General features: G+C 47.7%; 1 protein-coding gene across 2 annotated transcripts in view; it reads left to right on the top strand.

The window, feature by feature from the left end:
* camta1a (calmodulin binding transcription activator 1a) overlaps positions 1-14,185 on the top strand; it is a 413,228-nt gene that overhangs the window by 20,888 nt on the left and 378,155 nt on the right. For both annotated transcript variants that reach the window (XM_033969195.2, XM_033969200.2), the window contains exon 3: positions 6,626-6,729. In XM_033969195.2, coding sequence (XP_033825086.1) covers positions 6,626-6,729 — 104 coding nt within the window. The remainder of the gene's footprint in view (positions 1-6,625; positions 6,730-14,185) is intronic.

The following is a 14,185-nucleotide window of genomic DNA, read 5'->3' as shown; positions in this document are numbered from 1 at the left end:
TCCTCTAGTTTGGGGGTCACTGCCCTGAGTGTCCCATGACCACAGGCTCCACTGATGCCTTCACCTTCCAGATCTTCTCCAGATCTTCTTTGAGCCCCTGGTGTTTCTCTAGTTTCTCATGTTCCTTTTTCCTGATGTTCTCTTGGTTCTGTGATGTCCAGCTCTTTGTTGTTGTTTCTCCACAGTGTCCCGTTGGTCCGTTCTGTCTGTATCTGTCCCACAGGATCTTGGCTCATTCTCCTCGACCTTTGGAGGTGTTTTCACCTTGACCTCGGGGTCTCCAGTCCGTTCTCTGCACAGATGTTTCCCTCTGGCTCCTCTTGGTTCTGTCGCTCCATGTTTGTTTCCCTGTATTGTCTCACACCTGCAGTTATGATCTGGATCAGGGGCCTCTTTGTACAGTCTACACTTGGGTCTGGTGTGGTAGATCTGGGCCTCGCTCTGGTGCTCCAGGCTCCTGTGCTCCAGGATGAGCCTCTGTCCTTCAGTCCAGATCTCTCACGACATTGGTAGAACCTACAGGCAGCTCCTCCATCAGACAGATATAAGTGTCCAGTATATTTGACCAGAACTGAAGAAGCGGCTTTGGACGAGCAGCGACATGTCTCTCCTACAGTGTTTTATCCAGTTGACAGATTTAACTTCAGCTTTAACTATGGATCAGACCTGGACACCACCTGCAGAGGGAGAGGATGAGACTTGACCACAGTGTAACAGAGGCTAGTGTACCTGACCTCTGACCTCTGACCTCTGACCTCTGACCTGACCTAGAGCACAACACATTTTTGTTCAAACTGCCCGTGTCCTGGCAAAGTATCCAGATATTTCTGCAGGATTCTTCTCCTACATGAACTTTTCAGAACTCTTAAATTCTCAAAGTGCATAAAAGTTAGTGTCTATGCTAGCTCCGCTCTGATTGGTCAGATCTGGTCACATGGTGCGCGTTTTGTCACACTTTGGGCGGTGATTATTCAGTGATGCAGAACAGACTTTTGAAAATAACAGTGTCATGTTTGATTGTAGATTGTATCGTTCCATGACCATGATGCATTGCTCCTGTCCTCACTGAGCTCCAGATCTGTGTCAGGGCGTCGCGATGATCAAGACCTTGGCTGTGATTGGCTCCGCTGGCCCCGCCCCTCAGTGTAGCTCCTCCCCCTCAGCTCCTCCCCCCTAACACGCCCAGTGTCACTCACAAACTGTTTTACAGCCAAACCCTCTTCAGCCGCAGAGTCATTAACCCCAATGTTTAAACTCCACATAAATATAAGTCATTACACGGACAGAGCCGAGGGAGCCACAGAGAGCCACAGAGAGCCACAGAGAGCCACAGAGAGCCACAGAGAGCCACAGGGACCCATAGAGAGCCACAGACAGTCACAGAGAGCCGCAGAGAGCCACGGAGAGCCACAAAGAGCCACAGACAGTCACAGAGAGCCACAGAGAGCCACAGAGAGTCACAGAGAGCCACAGAGAGCCACAGACAGCCACAGAGAGTCACAGAGAGCCACAAAGAGCCACAGAGAGCCACAGAGAGTCACAGAGAGCCACAGAGAGCCACAGAGAGTCACAGAGAGCCACAGAGAGCCACAAAGAGCCACAAAGAGCCACAGAGAGCCACCGTCTTTGATCATCTTGGAGGGAAATGCACAAACTCACATTTCCTTTTCACATTCGGTGCTTGATTTGATCTGGTGCATTTATCGGATCAGATAATTTGATTAAGAAGAGACCGTCTATATTTCACAAACACATTCCAAACGTGGCATTTGAGACGCTCCCTCGTGGGGCTTTAAGTTGAATGAGGATTTCTCTGCCACAGTGGACACGTTTTTAATTAGTAAGAAATACTTTTTTGGCCGAGTTTCTTGGGTTTTATCTGTGGAAATGCCCAGTGGACGAGAAACTGTGGAAACAGCAGCAGAAACTATTATGAACAAATAAGAGCAGTGTGGATAGAATGAGTCTGAAAACACAACACAACGAGAGAACACAAGAGAACAAGAGAACAACACAATGAGAGAACAACACAACAAGAGAACAACACGAGAGAACAAGAGAACAACACAACAAGAGAACAACACGAGAGAACAAGAGAACAACACAACGAGAGAACAACACAACAAGAGAACAACACAACGAGAGAACAAGAGAACAAATAAGAGCAGTGTGGATAGAATGAGTCTGAAAACACAACACAACGAGAGAACACAAGAGAACAAGAGAACACAAGAGAACAAGAGAACAACACAACAAGAGAACAACACAACAAGAGAACAACACAACGACAGGGCGAGGGCGAGGGCTGTACTGTGTGACATCATACTTAGTGCCTTATGTCCTGTTTGGTGGAGGGTTGGTCACCTGCTTGTCTCCATGGAGATGTGATTTATTTGCCTGTAATGTTCCTCAGTATGGCATTACTGTGTCTTTCTCCTCTTTTCTCTCGTCTCCTCCTCTCTCGTCTCCTCTCCTCTCTCCTCTCCTCCTCTCTCGTCTCCTCTCCTCTATCGTCTCCTCTCCTCTCTCCTCTCCTCCTCTCTCGTCTCCTCTCCTCTCTCCTCTCCTCCTCTCTCGTCTCCTCTCCTCTCTCGTCTCCTCTCCTCTCTCCTCTCCTCCTCTCTCGTCTCCTCTCCTCCTCCTGCTCGGCGGTGGCAGGAGCAGTAGTCTGTTGGCAGTGGTTGCGGAGTCTCTCCTCTCTTGTCTCTCCTCCTCTCTCCTCTTGTCTCCTCCTCTCCTCTCCTCCTCTCCTCTCTCCTCTCCTCCTCTCCTCTCTCCTCTCTCCTCTCCTCCTCCTGCTCGGCGGTGGCAGGAGCAGTAGTCTGTTGGCAGTGTTTGTGGGAGGCGCTGCCAGGCTGGATTGACGTGGGCCATATTCATTTCTTGCTTGTTTGGTTCTTGGGGACACGTCTCTTTGGACTGAGGTCAGGACGTCGAGAGAAGCCAAAGACTCTAATGCACAGCTCCACCGACGCGGCGAGGAGCGTTTAGGCCCACGGTCTGCAGGCGGAGACACGCGGAACTGTTAAAGCTCCAGTGTGGAACATTTCCCACCGCCACATGGAGATGGAATTGCTTTTTTCCTGGAGTGTTCCTCAGTAGCTCAGAGCAACAGAACATAGAACATAAACACCTTACGTACGTTTAATGCCACACTGTGGGACATTTCAGATGTGTGTTTCGTTCAGTTGTTGTCGAGCGTCGTTCTGATTGTGAGAAAAACATTCCCGATATTGAGATGAATGTTTCATATTTTGATCTCGTGTTTACTCGTCGTTCGCCTCGTAGCAGAAAAGTCATTTTTCAAAGTTTTCAGAGAAAACAAAAATAAACGTCGTGTCGAGAGGACGGACTGCGTTTTCTGATTGTAAAAATCGTTGTAATTGGACGACGGCTTCGCCAACGGCGCCGACCGACGGCGTCTGGAGTCGAACGAGGCAGAAACAAAAACGACTCGGGCAGTGACGAGGAGCCGTATATGAAGATTTACTATTTAAATATTTCATCTCCTCCTCTCTCTCCTCTCCTCTTTCCTCCTCCTCCTCTCTCTCGTCTCTCCTCCTCCTCTTATGCACCTCCTCCCCCGCTCCTCCCCCGCTCCTCCTCCTCTTATACGGCCATAATGTTCTCCTCCTCCTCTCCTCCTCTCCTCCCCCCGCTCCTCCTCCCCCGCTCCTCCTCCTCTTATGCACCTTCTCCTCCTCTCTCCTCCCCTGCTCCTCCTCTCCTCCCCCCGCTCCTCCTCTCCTCCCCCGCTCCTCCTCCTCTCCTCCCCCGCTCCTCCTCCTCTTATACTTCCATAATGTTCTCCTCCTCCTCCTCTCCTCCTCCCCCCGCTCCCCCCCTCCTCCTCCTCCTCTTATACTTCCATAATGTTCTCCTCCTCTCCTCCTCCCCCGCTCCTCCTCCCCCGCTCCTCCTCCTCTTATACTTTCATAATGTTCTCCTCCTCCTCCTCTCCTCCTCTCCCGCTCCTCCTCCTCTTATACTTCCATAATGTTCTCCTCCTCCTCTCTCTCCTCCTCCTTCTCCCCCGCTCCTCTCTCCTCTCCTCCTCTCCTCCTCCCCCCGCTCCTCCTCCTCCTCTTATACTTCCATAATGTTCTCCTCCTCCTCCTCTCCTCCTCCTCTCCTCCTCCGCTCCTCCCCCCCTCCTCCTCCTCCTCTTATACTTCCATAATGTTCTCCTCCTCCTCCTCTCCTCCTCCCCCCGCTCCTCCCCCGCTCCTCCTCCTCCTCTTATACTTCCATAATGTTCTCCTCCTCCTCCTCCTCCTCTCCTCCTCCCCCACTCCTCCACTCCTCCTCCTCTCTCTCCTCCTCCTTCTCCCCCGCTCCTCTCTCCTCCTCTTCCGCTCTTCCTCCCCCGCTCCTCCCCCCCTCCTCCTCCTCTCCTCCTCCTCCTCTTATACTTCCATAATGTTCTCCTCCTCTCCTCCTCCTCTCCTCCCCCGCTCCTCCTCCTCCTCTTATACTTCCATAATGTTCTCCTCCTCCTCCTCTCCTCCTCCGCTCCTCCCCCGCTCCTCCTCCCCCGCTCCTCCTCCTCCTCTTATACTTCCATAATGTTCTCCTCCTCCTCTCCCCCCCCGCTCCTCTCTCCTCCTCCTCCTCTTATACTTCCATAATGTTCTCCTCCTCTCTCCTCCTCCTCCTCTTATACTTCCATAATGTTCTCCTCCTCCTCTCCTCCTCCCCCGCTCCCCCCCTCCTCCTCCTCCTCTTATACTTCCATAATGTTCTCCTCCTCCTCCTCTTATACTTCCATAATGTTCTCCTCCTCCTCCTCCTCCCCCGCTCCTCCCCCCCTCCTCCTCCTCCTCTTATACTTCCATAATGTTCTCCTCCTCCTCCCCCGCTCCTCTTCTCCTCCCCCCTCCTCCTCCTCCTCTTATACTTCCATAATGTTCTCCTCCTCTCCTCCTCCCCCCGCTCCTCCTCCTCCTCTTATACTTCCATAATGTTCTCCTCCTCCTCCTCTCCTCCTCCTCCCGCTCCTCCTCCTCCTCTTATACTTCCATAATGTTCTCCTCCTCCTCCTCTCCTCCTCCCCCTCTCCTCCTCCTCTTATACTTCCATAATGTTCTCCTCCTCCTCCTCTCCTCCTCCTCTCCTCCCCTCCTCCTCCTCCTCCTCTTATACTTCCATAATGTTCTCCTCCTCCTCCTCTCCTCCTCCCCCCGCTCCTCCTCCTCTTATACTTCCATAATGTTCTCCTCCTCCTCCTCTCCTCCTCCTCTCCTCCCCCGCTCCCCCCCTCCTCCTCCTCCTCTTATACTTCCATAATGTTCTCCTCCTCCCCCGCTCCTCTTCTCCTCCCCCTCCTCCTCCTCCTCTTATACTTCCATAATGTTCTCCTCCTCCCCCGCTCCTCTTCTCCTCCCCCCTCCTCCTCCTCCTCTTATACTTCCATAATGTTCTTTGAGACGATCTCTATTGGCTTTAAAGTGAAGTTTTGCTTTAGTTGAAGTTTTTGTTTATTTTTCTCCAGTAAAGCTCCAATATCAGCTCCTCCTGGGACGCTCCGTCAGCACCTCCTCTATTTGTTCTTTATCTCTTTTTCTCAGTTCTGAACTCTCTCAGTTTTTGTTCTCTATTTTTTACTTAAATGGTTTTACAATTACGCTGAGAATCCCGTGTTCAGTTCATTTACACAGAAGCTCAGAGAATCTAAAGAGTCTTTTTCATATTAAGCTCAAACCGAACGTCGAAACATCGGAAAAACTTTGGTCAGATGGTCAAGAAATGGTCAAACGATGAGACGAGCAGATTTTAACGGACAGATCTACAGCCAATCACGTGTGAGCTCTGAGTCTGAGTCCGGGGCTTTGGATTTCACAAGTTTTGACTCAAATCTCGACTGAACTTAATGTAAAAGGAGCTGTTAAAAACTCCCACTTGATGACATCACAAGGTGGAACATCACATTTTGAGCTTTGGAGAATAATAAAGTGTGACTCAAACATGTGAATGAAACAAACACAAGTCCAGGTCTGATTTTGAGGAGGAAACATAAAACAGTCCATTTTTGTGTAATATGGAGCTTTAATTAAACATGTTTCAGTTTTGATGTTTTGTTTTTTCTTTCATCTTCCCTCGTTTCTGTTCTTTATCTTATTTCTGTTGAGTGTTGAGAGTAACACAAACACTGATGGAGTCGACTTGTGTTTCGTTTCATATTTGTTCCTTTGGAGGATGTGAGTAAAAGCATAAAACAGCATTTTTTTTTTCATCTTGGGAGCAGTTTGTGTGTGAGCTGAGCGTGTAAAGTGAGTCATGTGACACGGTGATGTAAGCCCATTGTGCGGCCCACAGATCTCACACTGTAAATCCCCGCGTGCGCCGCAGCCACTCAAGGCGTTATTGCGTCTAAATAATGAATCGTCGCCGTCTTTACAAACTGACAGTGAAAAATTCTTAGTGAAGTCCCCTGACGGCGCGCGGTTCAGTAAAATAATTTAGTCCAGAGCCAAGTAAAATATATGCAGCGAGTCTATTCTTAAATTAATTTCTTCGCTCATTTGGGAATTTTCATTTTCGACTCGGCGTTTGTTGCCGGGAGACGATCGGCCGACGGACCGATGGATAAAGAGCCGGAGCTAAACGTGTGTTTTGTGTTTTACAGATGAACATGGACATTTGAAAATTTACCTGCCCAAGAAGCTGCTCGAATGTCTCCCAAAATGCACCTCTCTGCCAAAGGAGAGACACCGGTGGAACACCAATGAGGTAAGATCTGTGGAGCGGCTACACACGGCGCCTTCAGAACACGGAACACGGAACACAGAACACGGCATCAGAACACGCGATTAGAACATGGTATCAGAACATGCTAGTAGAACATGCTATTAGAAGACGCTGTCAGAACATATTAGAACACAGCATCAGAACACGCCATCAGAACACGCTCTCAGTACACACCACATACGTGTGCTGGGGCTGTGCAGACTGTGGCTGCAGCTCCAGTTCATTTTTTATTGATCTGAAGGTTGTTGGTTTGAATCCCTCTCGACATAAACGTCACTGTTGTTGACGTGTTGTTGGTGCGATTCCCGCTCTCACACATGATGCTGTTGTTGTGTCCTTGAGCAGGTGTGTGCACACGTGTGTGCACAGGTGTGTGCACACGTGTGTGTGAATCGGTTCTTTGACGTAAATCACTTTGAGTCTTGAAGGTGGAAAAGAGCTGCATAAAAATGTGACATTTACCAAATGATTTTATTCTGATTATTAACAGGTAATAATCGTTAAATACTGAACTGAAGAGTTTATTTATTTTATGATTGTGTGACCTGATGTATGACCTGATGTATGACCTGATGTGTGACCTGATGTATGACCTGATGTGTGACCTGATGTGTGACCTGATGTGTGACCTGATGTATGACCTGATGTGTGACCTGATGTATGACCTGATGTATGACCTGATGTATGACCTGATGTATGACCTGATGTGTGACCTGATGTATGACCTGATGTGTGACCTGATGTATGACCTGATGTGTGACGTGTTCTTTTGCGTGTGAATGCTCTTTCTTAAAGGGACGGCGTCGCTTCATTTCCAAACTCATTTCTCTGGTTCCTGCTCGTCTCTCGAGGCTCTTGATAAATTCATCACATTGGATTTGACTTTAGATACAGAACAGCGGCGTCCGCAGAGGACGAGCTCGTAATTAGACCTAAACACTCAAAACAAATCTTCAAACTAATACGGCAAAGTCGGCCGTGTTTTTGATCAGCACATCGTGACCACATAAATACAGTCGTCTGCTGTGATGGAAGTTAATTAAGTGAAAACATCCGGATGATACGGCCACGCCAGACTCCTGCAGGCTCCTGTAGACTCCTGTAGGCTCCTGTAGGCTCCTGTAGGGTCCTGTAGAGACCCTTATAGTCTCTTGTAGGCTCCTGCAGGTTCTTGTAGGCTCCTGTAGGTTCTTGTAGGCTCTTGTAGGCTCCTGCAGGTTCTTGTAGGCTCCTGTAGGTTCTTGTAGGCTCTTGTAGGCTGTTTCATTAGACACACACATGTAACACTTTATGAAGCAGTCAGACAGAGACATAAATATAAACACATATTGATTTGTGTGATTTTCTCTATAAAACACATTATTTATCAGAGCTGATGTTCAGAGGAAACTTAAAGGAGAAATGTAGTGAGTTTTTTTTCTTCTTCTTCTTATAAAAAGTTTATAAAGTTTTGTTTTTACTCAAAGTTGTGTGTTATTTGATGCAGATTGACCTGAATCATCCTGTGTTTGAGCCTCCACCTTCCTCCACCTAAAGATCTGACGTTGAACTATATCAGGTATAACATAAGCTCTTTTAAGTTAGCATATAGCATAGTAGCATTAGCATATAGCATAGTAGCATTAGCAGCATTAGCATTAGCATATAGCATATTAGCATTAGCTCCACGCTCTGGCTGTGTTAGGACAGAGTCTGTGTTTCTGATGGCCTCCTGCTGTTCTGTGGTTTCATGTGTGTCCTGTGCTGCAGCCGACGTCGTTAGAGTGTTCAGTGATGTGTGTGTGTGTGTGTGCGGGGGTGTGGGGGTGTGTGTGTGGGGGGGTGTGTGTGCGTGTGTGTGCGTGCGTGTGTGTGTGATCATACGTGCAGAGTCAGAGCCGCCTGCAGGTGTTGTGTTTCATGCATGGAGCTGTTCTGCTCTTTGACTGTAATGGCGGCCGTTCCTTCAGTCATTTCACTCAAAACTATTTTTCTGGAGTAAAAATGTCACATGTTTCTTTCTCAGTTTGAAAGTTTTCAGTTTGTCTTTTAGCTCCGTCTGCGTTTGATCAGATAAAAACTAAAACACGTCAAACTGGAGCTGGACGTGTTTGGCGTCGCACAAGATCAAAATAAGAGTTTAAGAAAAACGTGACCTTTCCCAAAAATAACGTCATTTTCCTGTCGGTCAGAGACACGAGGACAATCAGACTGGACAGTGCTGTGGACTCAGGTCAGTGCTCAGGTCAGTGCTGTGGACTCAGGTCAGTGCTCAGGTCAGTGCTGTGGACTCAGGTCAGTGCTCAGGTCAGTGCTCAGGTCAGTGCTGTGGACTCAGGTCAGTGCTCAGGTCAGTGCTCAGGTCAGTGCTCAGGTCAGTGCTCAGGTCAGTGCTCAGGTCAGTGCTGTGTTGCGTCTCTGGAGCAGCAGGTTTAATGTTCGTCTTTTTCCACATAAAGGATCTGTGAGTCTGTTGGCCCACTGAGGCCCACAGAGGCCCACAGAGGCCCACTGAGGCCCACGGAGGCCCACGGAGGCCCACGGAGGCCCACAGAGGCCCACTGAGGCCCACAGAGGCCCACAGAGGCCCACAGAGGCCCACTGAGGCCCACTGAGGCCCACTGAGGCCCACAGAGGCTTATTTCTCTCGATTGTTCGTGTTCATTTGAGCAAAAAGAAAAGTGATTAGAGACATTTACTCTGAGCTGTTCATTTCTATGAATATCAAGTATTTAAAGCTGCTCTGCCTCACAGCGGCTCACACACAGAGGCTCACAGCGGCTCACACACAGCGGCTCACACACAGTGGCTCACAGCGGCTCACACACAGAGGCTCACACACGGGGCCTCACACACAGGGCCTCACACAGCGGCTCACAGTGGCTCACAGCGGCTCACAGCGGCTCACAGCGGCTCACAGCGGCTCACAGCGGCTCACAGTGGCTCTACATGAGCCGGGTCATTTTAATTGTCGGGAACTTTGTCGTTCTAAAGATGAAAAGAGCCGAGTGTGAGGAGGCCGTTTGTTTGAAAGATGATTTATTTATTTTATGAATCAATCAGTGAAAAGCTGTTTAATCCCAATTTAAAAATCCAATTAACAAAAACAAACACGAGACAATAATAAAAAATCATTTTAATGTTGTAATAGTGAACGTTTAGAAATGAGCCGGACTTGAATCGGCTTCTGTTTGTGTGAAATTAAAGCTGCACTGAGGAACATTTGCGTGTGATTCCACTGGATGCACAGTCGTAATGTGAGTCTGGATCAGATCTGTGTCTGTGGCGCGTCCCTGGTGCAGATTCATTAGTTGGAGGTGAACGGAATCAGAATCAGAGGGAGGAGCCGCGAGTTTAAGGCTGAACGGAGCTCGTCACTGAATCATGAGCCTGGTCTGCGGAGGGGCGAGGTGCGGAGGGGCTCTGAGCGTCTCCTGTGGACAAAGATCCACATGGGGAATATGAAAAGAGGAGGAGGAGGAGGAGGAGGAGGAAGTGTCTGGTGAACATCAGACCTGAGGTTTTATGATCTGATCTGATCAATGAGTAAAACCAGACGACTGTGACAAAATGGAGGAAAAGGAATTTGTGTTTGAAAAGACACAAGATATTTACATTTACAGGTCAGAGTTTAAAGAAGGACAGGGCTCAGGTGGAGGTGGTGTCGGGCTGAGGTGGTGTCAGGGCGGAGGTGGTGTCGGGTGGAGGTGGTGTTGTTGGTGCAGATATTGAGTCTTCATGAGTGAAAACTGGACGACTGTAAAACTCGTAAAAATGTTCAGTCTCAACAAAAAATGTAATATTTCCATCGAAATTATAGTAGAATCAAATTTTAAAACATAAATGAAGCAGTTTGTGTCTGAAGCACACGTTTGGTCTGATTCACACGTTTGGTCTGATTCACACGTTTGGTCTGAAGCACACGTTTGGTCTGAAGCACACGTTTGGTCTGATGCACACGTTTGGTCTGATTCACACGTTTGGTCTGATTCACACGTTTGGTCTGATGCACACGTTTGGTCTGATTCACACGTTTGGTCTGATTCACACGTTTGTGTCACGTCTGAACTTCCTGTGATTCATGGATTTCAAAATGAGTAAAAATAAAGTCAGGACTGACGCCGCCTCACGAGTCTGGAACTAAATTTCACATTTATTTTTCTCATAGACTTTCACAAAAAAAATCGTATTAAAAGTTTGAAAGCTGCTCGGAGAAAATCAGCTCCGTGGAACTAATGACACAAGACCCAGAATTTTATTTAAAATCTCTGAAACTTTATAAACCCCAAAGTTAAAGTTAAACATTTAGCAGAATCATGAGCTTTAAATGTGATTTTGGACTAACGAACGTAGCTGATTAGCACGTAGCTGGTTAGCACGTAGCTGTTTACATGTACATGTAGCTGGTTAGCACGTAGCTGGTTAGCACGTAGCTGGTTAGCATGTACATGTAGCTGGTTAGCACGTAGCTGGTTAGCACGTAGCTGGTTAGCATGTACATGTAGCTGGTTAGCACGTAGCTGGTTAGCACGTAGCTGGTTAGCACGTAGCTGGTTAGCATGTACACATAGCTGATTAGCACGTAGCTGGTTAGCACGTAGCTGTTTACATGTACATGTAGCTGGTTAGCATGTGCATGGAGCTGTTTAGCAGGTAGCTGGTTAGCATGTAGCTTGTTAGCATGTAGCTGGTTAGCACGTTGCTTCCATGATGTTTTTGAACTCTTAATATTTAATTTTTTTCAAAAATCTCTGTGAAAAATAATGATAAATTGACTTCCTGACACACACAGGGCGTTGGGCGCCTCACAGTGAGAGGGTGGTGGGTTCTAGTCCCTTTAAACGAGGTGAACCTGTGTGTGCGGTTACATCAGCAGCAGAAACAGACCATTTTCCTTGTGATTTCTTCCCAAAACCTTGTTCTGGTGGAGCCGCTCCGTCTGTCGTCACAGTCTATAATCAGAAAAAAATACTCTTTTTCGTGCCTGGAGTTTGTTTGCCTTTTAAATAATTCATTTCTCAGTGGCTTCTGTGGCGGTGACACAGTTTGAGTGACAGCTTTTACAAGTTGAAAGCAAAGACTCGCGCCAAAGACCAAGCAGTATTTGTGGTCTCGTACACGCTGACGCCACCACCTTTTTGTGTAGACTCCTTGTAGACATGAACCTTGCGACTTCTAACAAGTTGCTCCACTCGTGACATTTGAAAAGCATTGACAAACGGAGAAAATGTCAGTTTGGAAGAGAGAGTGTTCACAGTCGCTCTCGGCAAACACAGAATGGAGAGAATCGCCGTGGAGACCGGTGGCGACGGAGGGAGGGGGGAGGAGTCTAAAGCCATAACAGTAACGCCGCCTCCATCACACGAGAGGATGACAGCGAGACCAAATCAGACATGAGCGAGCGCACGATCTGAAGCAAACACATGAGAATCTACACAGTATCATCAGGGTCAGGGAACTGAACCCGTGACCTTCTGGTTGTGAGGCGAGAGAACGACAGACACTCACACACCTCGGACTGAAAGAAAAGAAAGAATGAAAGAAATAAAACATGAAAAGTCCAGGAGGAGGCAGAGGTCAGTGAGAGAGAGAGAGAGAGAGAGAGAGAGAGAGAGAGCGGGTCACATCTCAAACTGTCCACACAAAACAACTACAAACTGACATGGAGCCTGTGAGCAAGACACTTCAGCCTCAGAGAGAGAGAGAGAGGGTGAGAGAGAGAGTGAGAGAGACAGAGAGACAGAGAGAAACAGAGAGAGACACAGAGAGGAACAGAGAGAGAGACACAGAGAGAGAGAAACAGAGAGACAGAGAGAGAGACAGAGAGAGAGACAGAGAGAGAGACAGAGAGAGAAACAGAGAGAGTCATAGAGACAGAGTGAGAGAGAGACAGATAGAGACTCACTCTCACCCTCTCTGTCTCTCTCACCCTCTCTCTCTCTCACCCTCTCTCACTCTCTCTCTCACTCTCTCTCTCTCTCTCTCTCACCCTCTCTCTCTCTCACTCTCTCTCTCACTCTCTCTCACTCTCTCTCTCTCTCACTCTCTCTCTCTGTGTCTCTCTCTCACCCTCTCACTCTCTCTTTCTGTTCTGTTCATTTTCATGTTTTTTCTCTCTAAAGTCTCAGTGCAGATCTTCAGCTAAAGCCTGTGGCATCTCAGAGTTCTCTAGTTAGCGCCGTAGCTAGCGCTGTAGCTAGCGTTGTAGCTAGCGTTGTAGCTAGCGCTTTAGCTAGCCTGCACGGTCTCTATGGAAACAGGAAAAACAAACATCTTATTTCACATAACCCAACAGTCCCTGACCTGTGACCTTTGAACTGCACAGGCTGCACTTCTCAAATGGGTAAAATCACATGTTATTTACAAACTGTGTGTGAGGCGGGCAGCCACAAGAGCAACTAATGACGTAACGGCTGGAAGCCCCTGACCACCAAGTGAACAATGAAGAAAAGTGTAGAGTAACTTTGAATTCAGAGTAAAACCATAAGAAGAAAATGTATTAAAAAAGTTGATTTTTTATTAGTTTAAAGTCTCCGTCTCCAAACGTCTGACCGACTTTTGACCAAAAGCCAAACTCCTGACCCGCCTGGTCCTGACGCCGCCTCCTCCTTCACTTATTACACAACGCCTCGATGTACAGAGTGGAGTATCCATTTCCTTCTGAGTTTCTGCCAGCTCTCGCCGGCCTCTGTAATGTGGTTTGGACCATGTAACTGCAGCATTTCGTCAATGCACAACTTTGGAGCATCCCCCCTCGGAGTTTCCTGACCTCATTAAAATCGCTGGATAAAAGCCTCGTCCTGTATGGATTAGAACGATGCTTATTAGAGCCGTGAGACTTCGCTTGGACGACTTTGCACTTAAACTTCTTCAGGTTCTGATTTATTTCTGAACCTAAACTGTCGCGATTCCACCTTTTTCTGGACGATGGAGTAATTCACCGAATCAAACCCGAGGTCAGGCCTGATTAAACGCCGATGTTCGTTTGGTTCCTCGATTTCTCTGCGTTCTCTATGGAGCGTAATTAAAACCACGCACTTCAGTCTCAAATGTTTACTGAAACGCTCATTAGCTTCTCAGGGCGACGAGCAGAAATGAAAGGTTATGTTTGTCCATCTTCATGTGGAGACGTTTCCCGACTCCTGATGCTCAGATGATTTGTATGGACGGTGTATGTTTCAGGTCAGTGCGGTGTTTTATAAACCTGTGATGTGTAAAGGAGACGGAGGAGGCAGAACGACCAGCGGATTGTTTCATGTGTTTGGTTAAATATGAAAAAAAACTGAGACTGAGACATAAAAATGATCCAGTGCAGGATTTTTGATGTTTTTTTTTAAGTCAGCACCAAAATCTAACCTGAAACGTCTAATCCACTTCTGTTTTATTTCCTCTTCAGCTGCTGTTAGCTAACACTTTAGGAGCTAGCTAACACATTTGACGTTAGCTAACACATTAGACG

This window comes from Periophthalmus magnuspinnatus, chromosome 7 (genome assembly GCF_009829125.3).
Source record: "Periophthalmus magnuspinnatus isolate fPerMag1 chromosome 7, fPerMag1.2.pri, whole genome shotgun sequence".
In the NCBI taxonomy this organism is placed as follows: domain Eukaryota; kingdom Metazoa; phylum Chordata; class Actinopteri; order Gobiiformes; family Gobiidae; genus Periophthalmus; species Periophthalmus magnuspinnatus.
This window is presented reverse-complemented; position numbering and strand designations above follow the sequence as displayed.